General features: G+C 39.0%; 1 protein-coding gene and 1 long non-coding RNA gene across 52 annotated transcripts in view; one reads left to right on the forward strand and one right to left on the reverse strand.

Moving 5' to 3' along the window:
• The window catches only part of RIMS2 (regulating synaptic membrane exocytosis 2), a 617,675-nt gene that overhangs the window by 4,105 nt on the left and 598,075 nt on the right, over window positions 1-15,495 (reverse strand). For all 50 annotated transcript variants that reach the window (XM_085021919.1, XM_085021923.1, XM_085021931.1 and 47 more), the window contains 3 exons: window positions 7,643-7,784; window positions 1,128-1,240; window positions 718-819 (listed from right to left, as the gene is read on the reverse strand). In XM_085021919.1, the coding sequence (XP_084878045.1) occupies window positions 718-819; window positions 1,128-1,240; window positions 7,643-7,784 (357 nt within the window). The remainder of the gene's footprint in view (window positions 1-717; window positions 820-1,127; window positions 1,241-7,642; window positions 7,785-15,495) is intronic.
• Window positions 724-11,706, forward strand: LOC110260424 (uncharacterized). 2 transcript variants are annotated; one of them, XR_002343688.2, is made up of 5 exons: window positions 724-862; window positions 2,328-2,481; window positions 6,855-6,976; window positions 8,141-8,181; window positions 9,838-11,706. It is a non-coding gene; the product is annotated as an uncharacterized LOC110260424 (long non-coding RNA). The 2 variants fall into 2 exon arrangements; XR_014843536.1 differs by lacking the exon at window positions 6,855-6,976 and having other exon boundaries at window positions 9,838-11,098.

The raw sequence follows: 15,495 nt of genomic DNA on the forward strand, positions 1-15,495 counted from the left end.
CTTCATGACCTTTATAAACACAACTGTTTTAGTCACCACTGTAGGGTTGTACAATAGGCAATATACACTACAATTTGGAATCTCTGCAAGGATAGGGAAGGTAAGAGATTGAAAATTACAATTCGGTCAGTGGAGGGGCTGAGGGGAGAAACCAAGTTTCAGTCTCTGCACTATGCATCGGGAATCTGTGGCATTTCCCAAGGCTCTAAGCACCTTAGATCATGACACTGTAGTCCAAAATGTGGCACTGCAATAAAAACTTAGAATGGTGCCTCTCTACACACTACAGGAAGTAAAAAAGTCTTATAATAACAATGTCCTGCATACATAGGCTTAGGCTACTTTGTATCTATTTTTATTCTAATTTGAGAACTCTAAGGATTCCCTAAGAATTTTGAAGCTCCAGATAAACTGAAGAATAATATAAAACACCCACTACCAAGAACTTCTTACATGTTGCACAAAATGAATTATATAATTGTGATAGTTTTTACTTGCAGTGGTTTCTATGATATAATGTGTTTAGCTAATGACTTCCACATTAGTCTACCAGACCATCCTCTGTGAGTGCTCACTCAGGATAAACACACAAAACTACCACAGATAATTGACCTATTAACTAGTATCCTTTATGATCTAAAAACAAAGTTTTCAGCATTGAATCAAAAACAAGGCCATTGAATTATGAACAATAATACAAGAATCTCATGTTTTTACCTGGCAGTGTCTTGGAACCTGGTTTTACAACAAGGCCACGGGCCCGAATGATCTCCACCTCCAACTGTCCCTTTTTGTCCATCATTCCTACCTGAATGTCACCTAGGGCGAGGAAGAAACAAAGAGGCCTTAACATACAAAAACGGTGAGAAAAATGCTTATGCCAAGGCCTTGGTCAACATCATTTCATCATTCCCCACATTATTTTACTGAATTTGAGTAAAATTTTAAATATAATCAATGAAATCTTACTTTAAAAAGCATATAAACTAAATGGAAAAAAATCGATCCAAGATTGTTTTTAATAAACTATTAGATCCTCACTCCTGACAATACTGTTAAAGAGCCCATGGAATTAGAGAATGTCTTTTCTAATAATCCAAAAGAACAGTTATCACAGAAATTCTTACCCATTGCAGGTGTGGCCAGAGTCTGGCGCCCCACGAGCTGGGCAGGGCCAAGGCCATCCAGAAAATCGCTGAATTGGCTATCAGAGGCCAAGCGAACACCAGGGAAGATGAGACTAAAAGCAAAATAACACAATTAAACCTTCAACTCCTCTGTCCACCTAGCCCCCTTCCTGTGTCAGGGGCAGTTGGTATCACTATTTTGTCAGTTTTATTAACTGGAGCCCAATCCCCCCCTGCCCCTCTGTGGCTCCCCCTCCTCATCCTCTATCAGCCCTCATCCTGTATTTCAGGCTTCTGGTTATGTTTCTTTCTCCTGCTTGTCTGGAGAGCATGACCTATGGGTTCTGTCTACAGCACTCAGTACATTTGGGCACTTATTCCATGACGTGCATTATCTTACTGAATCCTCTTAGCTGCCCTATGAGAGAGATGCTATTATTTAACCCATTTCATCAACAAAGAAAGCCCTTGGATCATCCCCAACAACACATAAACATAGTTATTTCTTCCATCTTAAAAAAAAAAATCCCTTTAACCTCACTTCCCTCTCCAGCCTCTGTAGCATTTCTCTCCTCAAAATTCCATGAAAGATCTGTCTCTATGTGGTATCTTCAACTTCTTTCTTCTCATTCTCCCTTGGAACTAGAATCAGTTTTTCCTTGCTTTTTTCCCCACTCCACCAAAATTCCTCTGATAAAGATTACCTCAAGCCACGGTGGCGAATCTGTTAATACTCTGAATCTGTTAATACTCCGTACTCGTCTAGCTAAACATACTAGGCTAAGTTGACACAACTGATCCCTCCCTCTGCCTCAAAACACTTTCTCCACTTTGCTTCCTGGACCCTCTAGCTGCCTGGTTTTCCTCTTTGGCCATTCTCCTTTGATAATTCCATCACTAAATATTGGGAACTCAATTCTTTGACCTCTTCTCAGTATGTCCTGATTCCCTGGGCAAGCTCATAAAAGCTCATGGTTCTAAACACCATCTATGCTGATAATACCTAGACTGACATTTCTGGCTTGGCCCTCTCCCTTGGGCCATGGACCTGTACTCTAACTGCTCTGTCTACTCACTTGCTTAAGAGGCAAGTGAAACTCAACTTGTCCCAAACTGATTCGCAACCCCCAAACCAACAAAAAATCCAAACTCTGTTCCTCCCAGAGGATATGCCTATCTTAAATAGCAACTTCATTTTAGGAGACGGGATTAAGATGGCGGAAGAGAAGGACTGGAGCTCAACTTCTCTCCTAAAAACAACAAAATTCACATCTAAAGACTGAGCAATCTCCACCCAAATGGACCAGAAACCCATACCCTACTCCAGAAGAAAAAGAGGAGGCCACATCCACAGGTAGGAGGGGTGATTTTGTGATATAAACAACCCCATACCTCCCGGGTGGGAAGCTCCACAGACTGAAAACTAACTGGCTCACAGAGACTCACCTACAGGAGTGAGAGTTCTGAGCCCCACATCAAACCCTCACATGCTGGGATCTGTCACTGGGAGAAAGAGCCCTTGCAGCATCTGGCATTGAAGGCCAGTGGGGCTTGTGCGCAGGAGCTCCACAGGACTGGGGGAAACGTAGACCCCATTCTTAAAAGGCGCACACAGACTTTCACATGCACTAGGTCCCAGGGCAGAGCAAGGTCTCCACAGGGACCTAGGTCAAACCTGACTGCAGTTCTTGGAGGACATCATGGGAAAACAGGGGTGAATGTGGCTTGTTGTGAGGGAAGGACATTGAAGGCAAAGCTCTCGGGAATATTCAGCAGCTACCTTTCTCTGGAGGTGGCCATTTTGGGAAAATCTGGCCCCACCCAGTCAGTCAGTGCTGAGAAGCCCCAGGGCAAACAACAATCCAGGTGGGATCACAGCCCCACCCCTCAGTAAACAGGCTACCTAAAGAGCCTCAGGCACACAGCAGCCCCTAATCCCATCCAGAGACTAAGCCTCACCCACCAGAGGGATTAGAATTGGCTCCACCTACCAGTGGGCAGGCATCAGCCCCTCCCGTCAGGAAGCCTACAGCAAGCCCCCCATACCGACTTCAGCCACAAGGGGTTCAGACACCAGAAGTTAAGAGAGGCTACAACTCTATTATCTATAAAAAGTCACCACACCAAAAACCTATAAAAATGAAAAGACAGAGAACTATAACTCAGATGAGGGAGAAAGGAAAAACCCCAGAAAATCAGCTAAGCAATGAGGAGATTCTCAGCATCCAGGAAAAAGACTTTAGACTGTTAATGCTGAAGATGATGCAAGACATTGGAAATAAACTGGAGGCAAAGATGGATAACTTACAGGAAACACTAACCAAAGAGATACAAGATATAAAACTTAAGAAGAGATGCAAAATACAATAACTGAAATAAAAAACTCACTAGAAGCAGCTAACAGCAGAGTATAGGAGGCAGAAGAACGAATAAGCGAGGTAGAGGACAGATTAGAAGAAATTACGGATGCAGAACAGAAAAAAGATTGAAAACAAATGAAGAGAGTCTCAGAGAACTCTGGGACAATGTTAAACGCACCAACATCCGTATTATAGGGGTGCCAGAAGGAGAAGAGAGAGAGAGAAGGGGATAGAAAAAATACTCCAAGAGATAATAGCCGAAAATTTCCCTAACATGGGAAAGGAACCACTCACTCAAATCTAGGAGGCACAACGAGTACCATATAAAATAAACCCAAGGAGGAACACAACGAGACACATAATAATCAAACTGACCAAAATTAAAGACAAAGAGAAAATCTTGAAAGCAGCTAGGGAAAAGAAACAAGTAACATATAAGGGAACCCCAATAAGGTTATCGACAGATTTTTCAGCAGAAACTCTGCAGCCCAGAAGGGAGTGGCATGATATACTCAATGTGATGAAAGGAAAAAACCTCCAACCAAGATTACTTTACCCAGCAAGGCTCTCATTCAGATTTGAAGGAGAAATCAAAACCTTCTCAGATAAGCAAAAGCTGAGAGAATTCAGCACCACTAAACCAGCCTTACAACACATACTAAAGGAACTTCTCTAGGCAGGAAAGAAAAGGTCAGCAACAGGAAACAAAAATTCCACAACTGACAAGGCTCACCAGTAAAGGTATATATACAGTAAAGATACGAAATCATCCATGCACAATTATACCATCAAAATCAGAAATCATGAGAAGAGGTGGGTACAAATGCGGGACACCGGAGATGAACTTGCAATTAAGAGAACAACAACTTAAAACGATCTCATATACATATAGACTCTTACATCAAAACTTCAGAATAACTGCAAACCAAAAATCTACAATTGATACACAAATAAGGAACCTCTGGAGAAGAAATATATCTCATAGTAAATAAGTGCATAATCCACCATGAAGGGGGTCATTTGACATCATTCTTGGAATGCTGAAGTCTCCTTAGATCTGATTCTGATTTCTTCTCCATCAAAGAACTTATGATAACTATAATTAAATAATGCCACTGTACAATTAAATAATACAGTTCTACAATTGTGTTATTAATAACCATTTCTCTCCATGGTACAATGTAAAGTCTATACTGTCTTGTTTATCACATCACCTAGAATGGTGTAATGCCTTTATTGAAGAATCAATGAGATGATACAAATTGTGAGGACATATTTATATAGTTACACTGTTTTTTAACCAACTTATGCATTTTATATTTTACTTATTTTCAGAGGGTGTATTATTTTTGTTATGCTTACCAGTTAAATATTTTATATAGCATAGTAAAAAGAATAACTTAATGGTATATAAGGCTTTCTTCTTTATAAATTTTAGTTGCATAATATAACAATTTAATGCTAATTTTTAAAGAAAAATTGAAATAGATAAAACTAAGTAGTAAAGATGAAAGCCATAAAATTGGGATAAAGTATAGAATAAATTTCCTATTTGTCTCAGCGTATTTTCCATTCCACTTCTCCAGTGGGAGTCACTTAATCTGTTTCTTAAGATCCATGTTATAATGATCTGTGAATGTAAAAAAAAAAAAAAAAAAAAAAAAAATTAAATAGCAACTTCATTCTTTCAATTGCTCAACCTTGGAGCTTTCTTTCCTTTTTGTTATGGACTGAATTGTGTGCCTCGCACCTTCCCCCGCCCCCATATATTAAAGCCTTAATTTTCAGTATGACTGTATTTGGAGATAGGACCAGATACAAAGAGATATTTTTGGGTTAAATGATGTCATAAGGGTGGAGCTCTAATCTAATAAGGCTGATGTCCTTATGAGAAGAGGAAGAGACATCGGGGATATCCACAAACAAAGGAGAGACCGTGTGAGGGGCACGGTGAGAAGGTGGCCCCTTTGCAGAGCCAAGGAGAGAGGTCGAAGAAGATATCAAACCTGTAGACACCTTGATCCTGGACTTCTAGCTTCCAAAACTATGAGAAAATCAGCTTCTGTTGTTTAAGCGCACAGCCTGTGGTATTTTGTTAAGGCAGCCCTAGCAAACTAATACACTTTTTTTTCTATTTGCATCAAGTGCATCACTGAACCTTCTTGGCTCTACTGTCAAAAGACTTCCAGACTCTGACCTCACTAATGCTACCACTCAGCCATCACTTTCTCTTTCTGTATTGCTGCAACAGCCTTCTGAATGATCTCCCAGTTGCCACCTTTACTCTTCATTACCATTGCCATCGGAGTGATCTATCTGTTAAGACTAAAGCCAGATGTCAGGCTGCTGCTCATGATCCTCCACTGGTTTCTTATCCCTTTTTAAGTAAAAAAGCAAAGCCCTTGCAATAATATAAAAGGACAGTGAAAGCTGTCCACCCGTGCCTCCTGAGTCTTAACTCCTAGTTTTTGCTACTCCTGCCCTTGGGCCCCTCTGCTGCCCTCCCCACTGCTGATGGCAGGCGAGCTCCTGCCTCAGACCTCAACACTGCTTCAGCCGGAAATGTTCTTCCTTCAGACGTTTAATCAAGGGGCCCTTTTCCCCGTCTACCCCACCTAAACCCCACCCTTCTCCTCTATCCCCTCTCTTCCATCTTTTTCTTCTTAGCACTTATACCACTTATACTATTATATATTTTATTAATTTTCTTGTATATATTAACAACTTTTCTTATTTACTACCTTATCTGTTTGACTCAAAGGGGAGGGTTTTTTGGTTTTTTTTTTTTTCCTTCACTGATACAGTTCCAGCACCAGAATCATTCCTGAAATACTGTAAGCCTTTGTTAAACTCAATAAATTAAATATTTAAAAAAATTGCATAACTTGCCCAAGTTTCTATAGCACCAAAAAACAGATTAGAATTTAAGCCTATATGATTCTAAAGCCTATGCTCTAACCACCAACTTATTTTTGCTCCCTCATGGCTTATGTCCAAATGCATAACAAAATGCCTAGAACACTAGAAGGTATGGAAAATATGTGTCAAATGAACTTGAGTATTATCCCATTTCTCCAACAGGACTCCAGGCATCTGGAGTGCAGGGGTCACAGTGTAAACATTTTAACATCCCCAACAGCATCTAACACAGTGCTTTGCAGTGAGGCATGCTCAGCGCACATTTCTTTTTCTTCCCCTTTTAAGACTTCCCTGATTAACGTCCAATCTGTTTCTTCCCTGTAAGCTTCATTTTCAAACGTACAGTTAATCCAAACATTTTTTAACGTTTCCAAAAGTATTCCATGTAATCTTATTTATAAATGTACAGAAACCACATACATCTATTGTATCCCTATAATTGTGCTAGGAAACTGATCCCCGGGGCATATCATCAACACTCTGCTAGCAGCTCCTGTGGCTTCACATCTGTGAACTGACTACACATATGTTGCTTAAACATCTGATGCTTCCATGATGATGACAGATGAGGTCAGTTAACCCTACTTTCCTCTCCTGATGTCCTTTACACACCCATCTAGGGCCCTGCAGTTAGTTGCTCATTACTATTAATTTGTTGGTGACAGGGCTGTGCAATCTTAATAAATGCTTTAAAAATATCTCAGACAGTGGAAAAGGAAAAGCTACATGATAACTACAGAAAGGAAAGGCTCTCCAATGTTCTTTGTGGATTTCTTTTGGCTATTACATTTATCTGAACTGTTTATTACTGGATGCAACTGGCTATGAAGCAGTATTCTATATTTTTTTACTGATAACTCATAGAAGCAAAGATTTTAAAAATTAGCATTGTTCACATGGTGTGGGAACACTGCTGATTATTTCTGTGCTTTCATGTACTATTTCAAGGTAGGGCAACCTTTGACTTGCATGTATTGTGACAGTCACATTTTAGCATCTTGCCACGAAAGCAAAACACTTTATCCCCAAACCTATTTCCCTGGATATAAAAAGCCGTATATGTCACATTTCTCAGTGGCAGGTGAGCAAAAGTTTTCTTCGCAGCAAGTCAGCCAGTGAAAATTAAAATGGTGCTACAGGGTATGTGAGATAGCTTTTGTGACAGCCCAGGGAGGGAAGGAGAGCAGCAGGTCGCTAGCAAGGGGAAGAGACCATGGCATAGCCAGCTTCACTCACTTTCCTTCGGAGCTGTAGCTGTTCATGCTGCCGTCTGTGGATTCTCGGCTTGCCTGTCGAGTCATCCAGTTCCTCATTTCCACAGCCAAGCCTGTTTCTGTACTTCTCTGGACAGTGCTCCGTAGCTTTTTACCTCCAGCTTCTACACAGACAGACAAACAAAAGGGGTAACAGGTTTATCATCACCATCTGGTAACAAAAAACCTCAGCGAATGCTTTGAGGTCCTCAGATGAAAAGAACTGCATAAATACGAAGTGCTTAAGGAGAAGAAGAGGGATTTCAAACCATGTCTTGTTGAGTGGGATGAGAATTTTCTAAAAAATCTTTAGGAAACACAAAATACCATTGTTTTATTTTCACTTAAAACAGTGTTCAAACTGGTAACAAAAGGAACAAAAAGGTTCCAGACTCTGTAAAATAAGCTTTGTTTTCACTGTAATATTTAAATGGAGATTAATTTACACCTGTCTTTTTCTTCTCTTTTCTTTTTGTCATAGTAAAAGAAGTAAGCCTTCACATTATTTCCAAAGAACAGGTGGTGAGTAATCCTTAATTCTAGTTTTAACTTTCGCACATAAACCTGTTTTTGTAGGGTGAAAGTATTAGAAAGCAAAGAAAGCCACTCTAAGGAGAAAGCCTTGCCTGATAAGTGTCACATCTGTTGGTAACTTTCAGAGGTTCTCATAGGGAATGCAAAACCCCAACGAAGCTGTATTAAAAAAGAGCTTTTAAATTTGTGGTCATGGATAGTCATGTTCTTAAGGCTCTTTGACAGTCTGGATATAAGGTTTACATATGGAAGCCAATTAAAAGACCAAACAGAACCTGAGTCAAGTAGCACAGATGTGACAGAGGTGAGACATGCCATCCGCAGGGGACAGGAGAAAGGAGCTTTACAGAAGGAAAGCTTTACAGAAGGGGTTTGAGCTGGGCTTGAAAAAATGGGCAGATTGGGAGCTGAGAAACTGAACCCAAATCATCAAAGGTCTTGCATGTTGGAATGTGGAGCTGAGAGATGACTAAACCTGGAGGAATAGGAGAATGGTTCAAATTACTTGAATCAATTTACTTCTTGTCAGACTTAAATATTTATTCACATTGACCATGCATATCACTATTACTTGGGGATATGGTGAGCTCATTTAGTGCCTGGTATTTAAAATTTTATTTTAGATCAACAAGTGTTTGGTGGTATTGCTAGTGACTTGTAGAAATCCCTTTTCACCAATCCTCTTATAATATTTACTCACCATTTTGAAACACTGTTTTAAATGTCATGTATTCTCCACTTCCAATTTTAATGTACATCAAAATGGCTTTAAAAAGTATATATAATTATGTTACCACTGATCTACAACTCAGTTCCATAATCCAAGCCTGATATCTTAGATAACTGACAGTAAAACATGTTGTACTGATATGAACCATAAGACAAGATGGATCATTCCCCATTGGTGAGGGGAAGCTTTTCTTTCCAGAGAAATATTAGTTAAGACATGTAAAAAAGGATACAATTTTAAAATTACCAGTTTGCAATCTCCACTGGAATAAATGATTTAAATAAGGCACATCAATGAATGCCAACCCCGTTTGATAAAAGTATATTTATATGAGCCAAAAAAAAAAATCAGTCAACAAATTAGTTCTACTTGTTAAAGGAAAATGTGTAATTTAATACTGGGAGACCTGGCTACTGCCATATTTATCAAGTGGGCACATTTAATAACACTAACAGTGGGGCAATCACAGTACCACTTAGAGGCTGGTCCAGAACAACTTGTTAAGTTTTCAAAAAAGAGGACAGATTAACAAGATATGTAACACACACAATCAGACAAACCCAGAACATGGGATTCTGTTCAAGAGAATGGCCCTAGTCAGACTCACCGAGGTGAAAATCACCATCAAGTGAGACATACAACTTTGGTGATGTTCGAAAAGGTAGAATGACGATATGCACAGGAAATGAGATTCCTAAAGGTTTCAGGACACAGCTCTTGCTGTGAAACTGTTTTCCATTTAATGTCTGACGCTGTCCTAGCAAAACTGACTTGAAAATGTGCTCTTACAGGCTGATGAGAACTAGCCATCATTTGGCAAAGAATAACAATACAATGTGCATGTAATCCTTGTATTTACAGAGTGCTTTTTCGGTATGTCCTTTTTGAAACAACTCTAACAGTCTGTTTTATAGATGCAGTATCCACTGGGTTACATAATTCACTGAAGCCACAGAGAAACTGAGAGAACCAGAGTTTATACACTGTTCCCTGACTCCAAGTTCTCTGCTATTCACTGGTTTGTTGTCAGAGTATAACTGATGGGTGGCCTGTGCAGCTGTCTATGGAGATGATACTAAGCTAACTCTGCGAATGCTTATGGAAGGCCCACTAGAAGCAGCTGGTGGGGTGGAAAGAACAGAGCACAGAGAAGAGGTCAGGCCCTGGTGTCAAATTGTTTCTCTTCCACTCCCTACTCTATCATATACTAGCTGGGTGACAGAAGCAAGTCACTTCTCTGTGACTCAGTTTTCTCAGACTGTGAAATGGCAATGATAATAATGCCTAACTCATAGAATTTTTGTGGGGGTTAAGGAAATTAATATATTTAAAGTGCTTAGGATAGTGCCTGCTCTGTAGAAAATCTTTAAATATTGGTACTATTCACTGCTATTTCTACCAGACAGGAAATCAGAAAACATGTATTCGAGTCCAGTCTCTACCCCTGACTAGCTGGTGCTATATAGCCTTCTCTGATTCATTCCCTTCTCTTAGTCTCTGGTTCCTTTTTTAGGAAAAATACAGAGAAGGGGATGGGTGGCAGATGATTGCTGATCTCCTTTAGCTCTAAGGTCTCTGAGTTTCTGTCATTAATGTATGATCAAGACCAGGATTAACAGAACATACTGAGGAGATAAGGCTACTCATTGGTATCTGATGGAATCAAAGAATTCTAGGCATAAGCTGAGCATTTACAATAACTTTTTGTGGGGGAGCTGTACCTGTGGCATACAGAAGTTGATTGAACCTGCACCACAGCAGTAACCAGAGCCACTACAGTGACAATGCTGGATCCTTAATCTACTGAGCCACCAGGGAAGTCCTATAATAGCTTTTTTTTTTTTTTTTTTTTTTTTTTTTAAGGCTGCACTTGCAATATATGGAAGCTCCTGGGCTAGGGGTTGAATGGAAACTGTAGCTGGGACCTACACCAAGGCAACCAGGATCTGAGCTGCATCTGTGACCTATGCCGCAGCTTATGGCAACACTGGATCCTTAACCCACTGAGCCACAGTGGGAACTCCAGCTTTTTAAAATACATCTTTTAGATGTACTTTTATCTGATATATTTATAGACTACTTAAAAAGTATGTATGTTTCAATGCCACAAATCCTTTGCTTCACATTCACAATAAAAGTAATTTAACCTAAATAAAATTCATCATGATGATTCACATTTAATGTTTCAAATGCTCTGTAACGTTATTCAACCTAAAAGCTGAATCTATATAACACAGAATGTCTCTATAAAGTAAGTGTAGTAGGTAGAATCCTAAGATGACCCCCCACATGTTACTTTCCATGTCAAAAGGGATTTCACAGATGTAACTGAAGTTACTAATCAGTTGACCTAAAGGTAGGGAGATTATCTGAGTGGACCTAACATGTCCACATGAAGTCTTTAAATGTAGAGTCTTTTCTTGGGCTGGTTGCAGAAGTCAGTCAGGGAGATCCGAAACCCAAGAAGGAGTCAGTCAGTGTACCTCTGCTGGCTTGAAGATGGAGAGGACCATGTGGGAAGGACCTGCAAGCAACCTGCAGCACTGCCTAGCTGACAGGAATCAAGCAAATGGAGACCTCAGGCCAATGACTGCCGGGGACAATTCTGCCAACAACCTGAGTGATCCTGGACCAGCGCCTCCAAACAAGAACTTGGCCCAGCCAACACCTTGATTTTTAGACATGTGATACCCTAAGCAGGAACCCAGCCATGGCATGCCATGCCAGACATGTGACCTACAGAAGTGTGAACTAATAAATGGATGCTGTTTTAAGCTGCTAAATTTGTGATAATTGTTGAGCAGTGACAGGCCATTCTTTAGATTTTTGTTAAAATGGGAGATCTATAAAAATGACTTATTGTGACCAACTGAAATTATTTGTAAGAACTCAACAGCCAATAAGAAAAAGCATATATTTTAAAAAGTATATATACCACATATCATATACACATATGTGATCTCTGTGTGTGTATCAAGATATTTAAAATACTCAAGTAGCCAACTACAGAACTATGTTCTGTAGGCCCAGATCATGCTGTTGTAGAACTCTTAAATCACTCACTCTGGTGTTAGATATTTTAAGCCTGCAGGTAAAAATCAAGTTCTTGAATTACACAACATCACAAGCAGAAAGCAACACAGGAGGTGTCCCTGTTATTCTGCTCTGCTTAGGCTGATGACTCATTTACTTGGCACCCTCTGTATTCAAAGAAAGCCACCTGATTAAATAAATGACCGAAGTGCCAGTTTCTCCTAACAATAGCTGACAACCAGGAAACACTTTCAGTGACTTGAAAACCAAAATCAAAAAGTCCTCTTGCTACTGATTTGAAAACTTTCCTAGGCCCCAAGATGAGACTCACAATCAAATGCCTAACTTAATGTCAGGGTAACCTCTTTCTAAATCTTGTGTCTACAGAACCCATGCTTGCTCGCTCCCATCCCTTTTTGCAGACAGACTTACTTTAGAGTCAGGATTTTCTTGATGTTAAAATGGGAAATGGTTTATGGAAATAGGTTGAAGACAGATTCATAGATTCTGAAAAATGACTTCAATTTTTAGCTCTGACCACACTTTATGTGCTTTGTTTATAAGTTCTATTTGTGCATTTTATTCAAATATTTTGCATGTATAATTTAAAGAATCCATTTGCATTAGAGAATTTTTAAAATGCATTTAAGATAAGAATTTCCAAAATTACTGATTCACAGCATTTCAGAAGCTGTCTTAGAGAGCCAGTGTATCTTTTTTATTTTAAGTGCTCTTATTGCAGCTATGAGCAAACTGAGGTCCAGAGTGGCTAGTTCCTCTTTAATAGAAGACTTCCATCTTTTCTTTTCTTTCTTTTTTTTTTTTAGCTTTTTTTTGGTCTTTTCAATGCCGCACCCACAGCATATGGAGGTTCCCAGGCTAGGGGTCCAATCGGAGCTCTAGCTGCTGGCCTACACCACAGCCACAGCCACGCCAGATCCGAGCCACGTCTTCGACCTTCACCACAGCTCACGGCAATGCCGGTTCTTTAACCCACTGAGCAAGGGCAGGGATTGAACCCACAACCTCATGGTTCCTAGTCGGATTCGTTTCTGCTGTGCCACGACGGGAACTCCAAGATTTTCATCTTTAAAAACCAGTAGTAATTTCAAATTATACTTCAGCAGTCTTCTAAATTCTCTAATTCCTCAAAATTTCAAATATAAGAATTGCCTCTAGCACTCTCCCCAACATCCAGGGTGACCACTGAAGGCTTAACTTCCCATCAGTGAATATTAATTATATCAAGACATGAAAAAGGCTGATTTATTTACTTATTTGATCCTTGCAAGACCTCAATATGGGAATACTTATGAGTAGATTACTATAGTTGTATATAAAACTCATGCACTTATATTTATGCTTGTGAGGGCTTCTTACTGTAACAAGTATAATTCAAATCTCTTAAAACAAAATAGGGACAAATACCTGACCATGTCTTTTGGACTAATCCAGGATTTGCATTAATAACTAAAATAAGTAGAAATTAATAAAAATTTATAGTTGATTTCCAAAACTGATTCAGAGTTTAACACAAATCCATTTACTCTAACACTGTTGTCACAGTTACTATGAACATTAGGTAGTTAATAGCTACAATATGGTGAGCTGCAAGTAGAGTCATAATTATGGCAGACATCAGGGTTATTTAAATATATTCATGTTTCCCCCACTGATGAAGTTTAATATCGTCACATGACTTGCTTGGGCAATACAACATGAGCAAATCTAGTCTATGTAACTTCAGAGTAAAAGCTTTAAATTTAACAATGTATAAAAAGAATTATACACCATGATGAAGTGGGATTTATCCCAATTATACAATGCTAGGTGAGCTTCCAACCTAGTTTGCAATGCTGGTTCACCTTTCAAAAATCAGTTAAGTAATCCATCACATCAACCGGCTAGAGAAGAAAGATCACATGATCATATCAATAGGTGCAGAAAAAGCATTCAACAAAATCTAACACCTATTCATCATAAAACCTCTCAATAAACTAGGAATAGAGGAGAGCTTCCTCAATAAAGAATATCTACAGGAGCTCCCTGGTGGTGCAGCGGATTAGGGATTTGGTGGTGTCACTGCTGCAGCATGGGTTCTGTCCCTTGCCCAGGAATGTCCACAAGCAACACGTATGGCCAAAACAATGTCTACAAAAAGCTCAGAGCTAACATCATACTTAGTAGTGAGAAACTGGAAGCTTTCCAACCAAAAACAGATACAAAGCAAGAATTTTCCTTGTCATTCCTTTCAACATCATACTGGGAGTTCTAGCTAATGCAATAAGATGACAATAAAAGGAAATAAAAGCTATACAGCTTGAGAAGGAAGAAACAAAGCTGTCTTTGTTAACAGATGGCAAGATTTTTTATGTAGAAAATCTGAAAGAATCAACACAAAAACTCCTGAAACTAATAAGTGATTATAGTGAGGTTGCCAAATACGAGGTTAATATACAAAAGTCAACTGCTTTCCTATATACCAGCAATGAACAAGTGGAATCTGAAATTAAAAACACAATACCATTTCTATTAGCATCTAAAAATGAAATTCTTAGTATAAATCTAACAAAATATGCACAAGATCTATATGAGGAAAACTAAATTCTAATAAATAAAACCAAAGAAGAACTAAACAAATGGAGAAATACTCCATATTCATGTATAGGAAGACTCAGTACTGTTGAGATGTCAGTTTTTCCCAATTTGATCTACAGATTCAATGCAATTCCAATAAAAATTCCAGCTAGTTATTTTGTAGATATTGATAAACTGATTATAAAGTTTAAGTGGAGAGGCACAAGACTCAGAATCACCAATACAATACTGAAGGAAAAAAAATAAAGTTGGAAAACTGACACCACCCTACTTCAAGACCTACTGTAAAGCTACCGTAGTCAGGATAGTGTGGTACTTGTGAAAGATAGACAAAGAGATCAAAGGAATAGAATAGAGAGCCCAGAAATAGACCCACATATAGTCAAGTGATACTTGACAGAGGAGCAAAGGCAATACAATAGAGCAGAGATAGTCTCTTCAACAAATTGTACTGGAATAACTGGATATCCACATTTTTTAAAAAAGGGGGAGGAAGAGAGGGAAGCACGAAAGAAGAAAGGGAGGGAGGAAGGAATCTATACATAGATCTTAAGTGCTTCACAAAAGTTAACTCAAAATGAATCAAAGACCTAAATGTAAAATGCAAAACTATGAAACTCCTGAAAGATAACATAGGGAGAAAACCTAGATGACCTTGGGTATGGTGATAACTTTTTAGATACAAAACTAACAGCATGATCCATGAAATAGAGAATTGATAGGCTGGACTTCAATTAAAATTAAAAGTTCTACTCTGCAGAAAAACTCTACCAGGAGAATGAGAAGCTAAGCCATAGGCTGGAAGAAAATACTTATAAAAGACATCAACAATGGACTATCATCCAAAATATACAAAGAACTCAACAATAAGAAAACAGAAAACCTGATGATAAGATGGGCCAAACACCCTAACAGACACCTTACCAAAGAAGACAGTATAT

The sequence above is a fragment of the Sus scrofa genome, chromosome 4, assembly GCF_054392235.1.
Source record: "Sus scrofa isolate SSC_HxYL_T2T_F1_AM1 chromosome 4, Sscrofa_HxYL_maternal_Yorkshire_Landrace_v2.0, whole genome shotgun sequence".
Classification (NCBI taxonomy): domain Eukaryota; kingdom Metazoa; phylum Chordata; class Mammalia; order Artiodactyla; family Suidae; genus Sus; species Sus scrofa.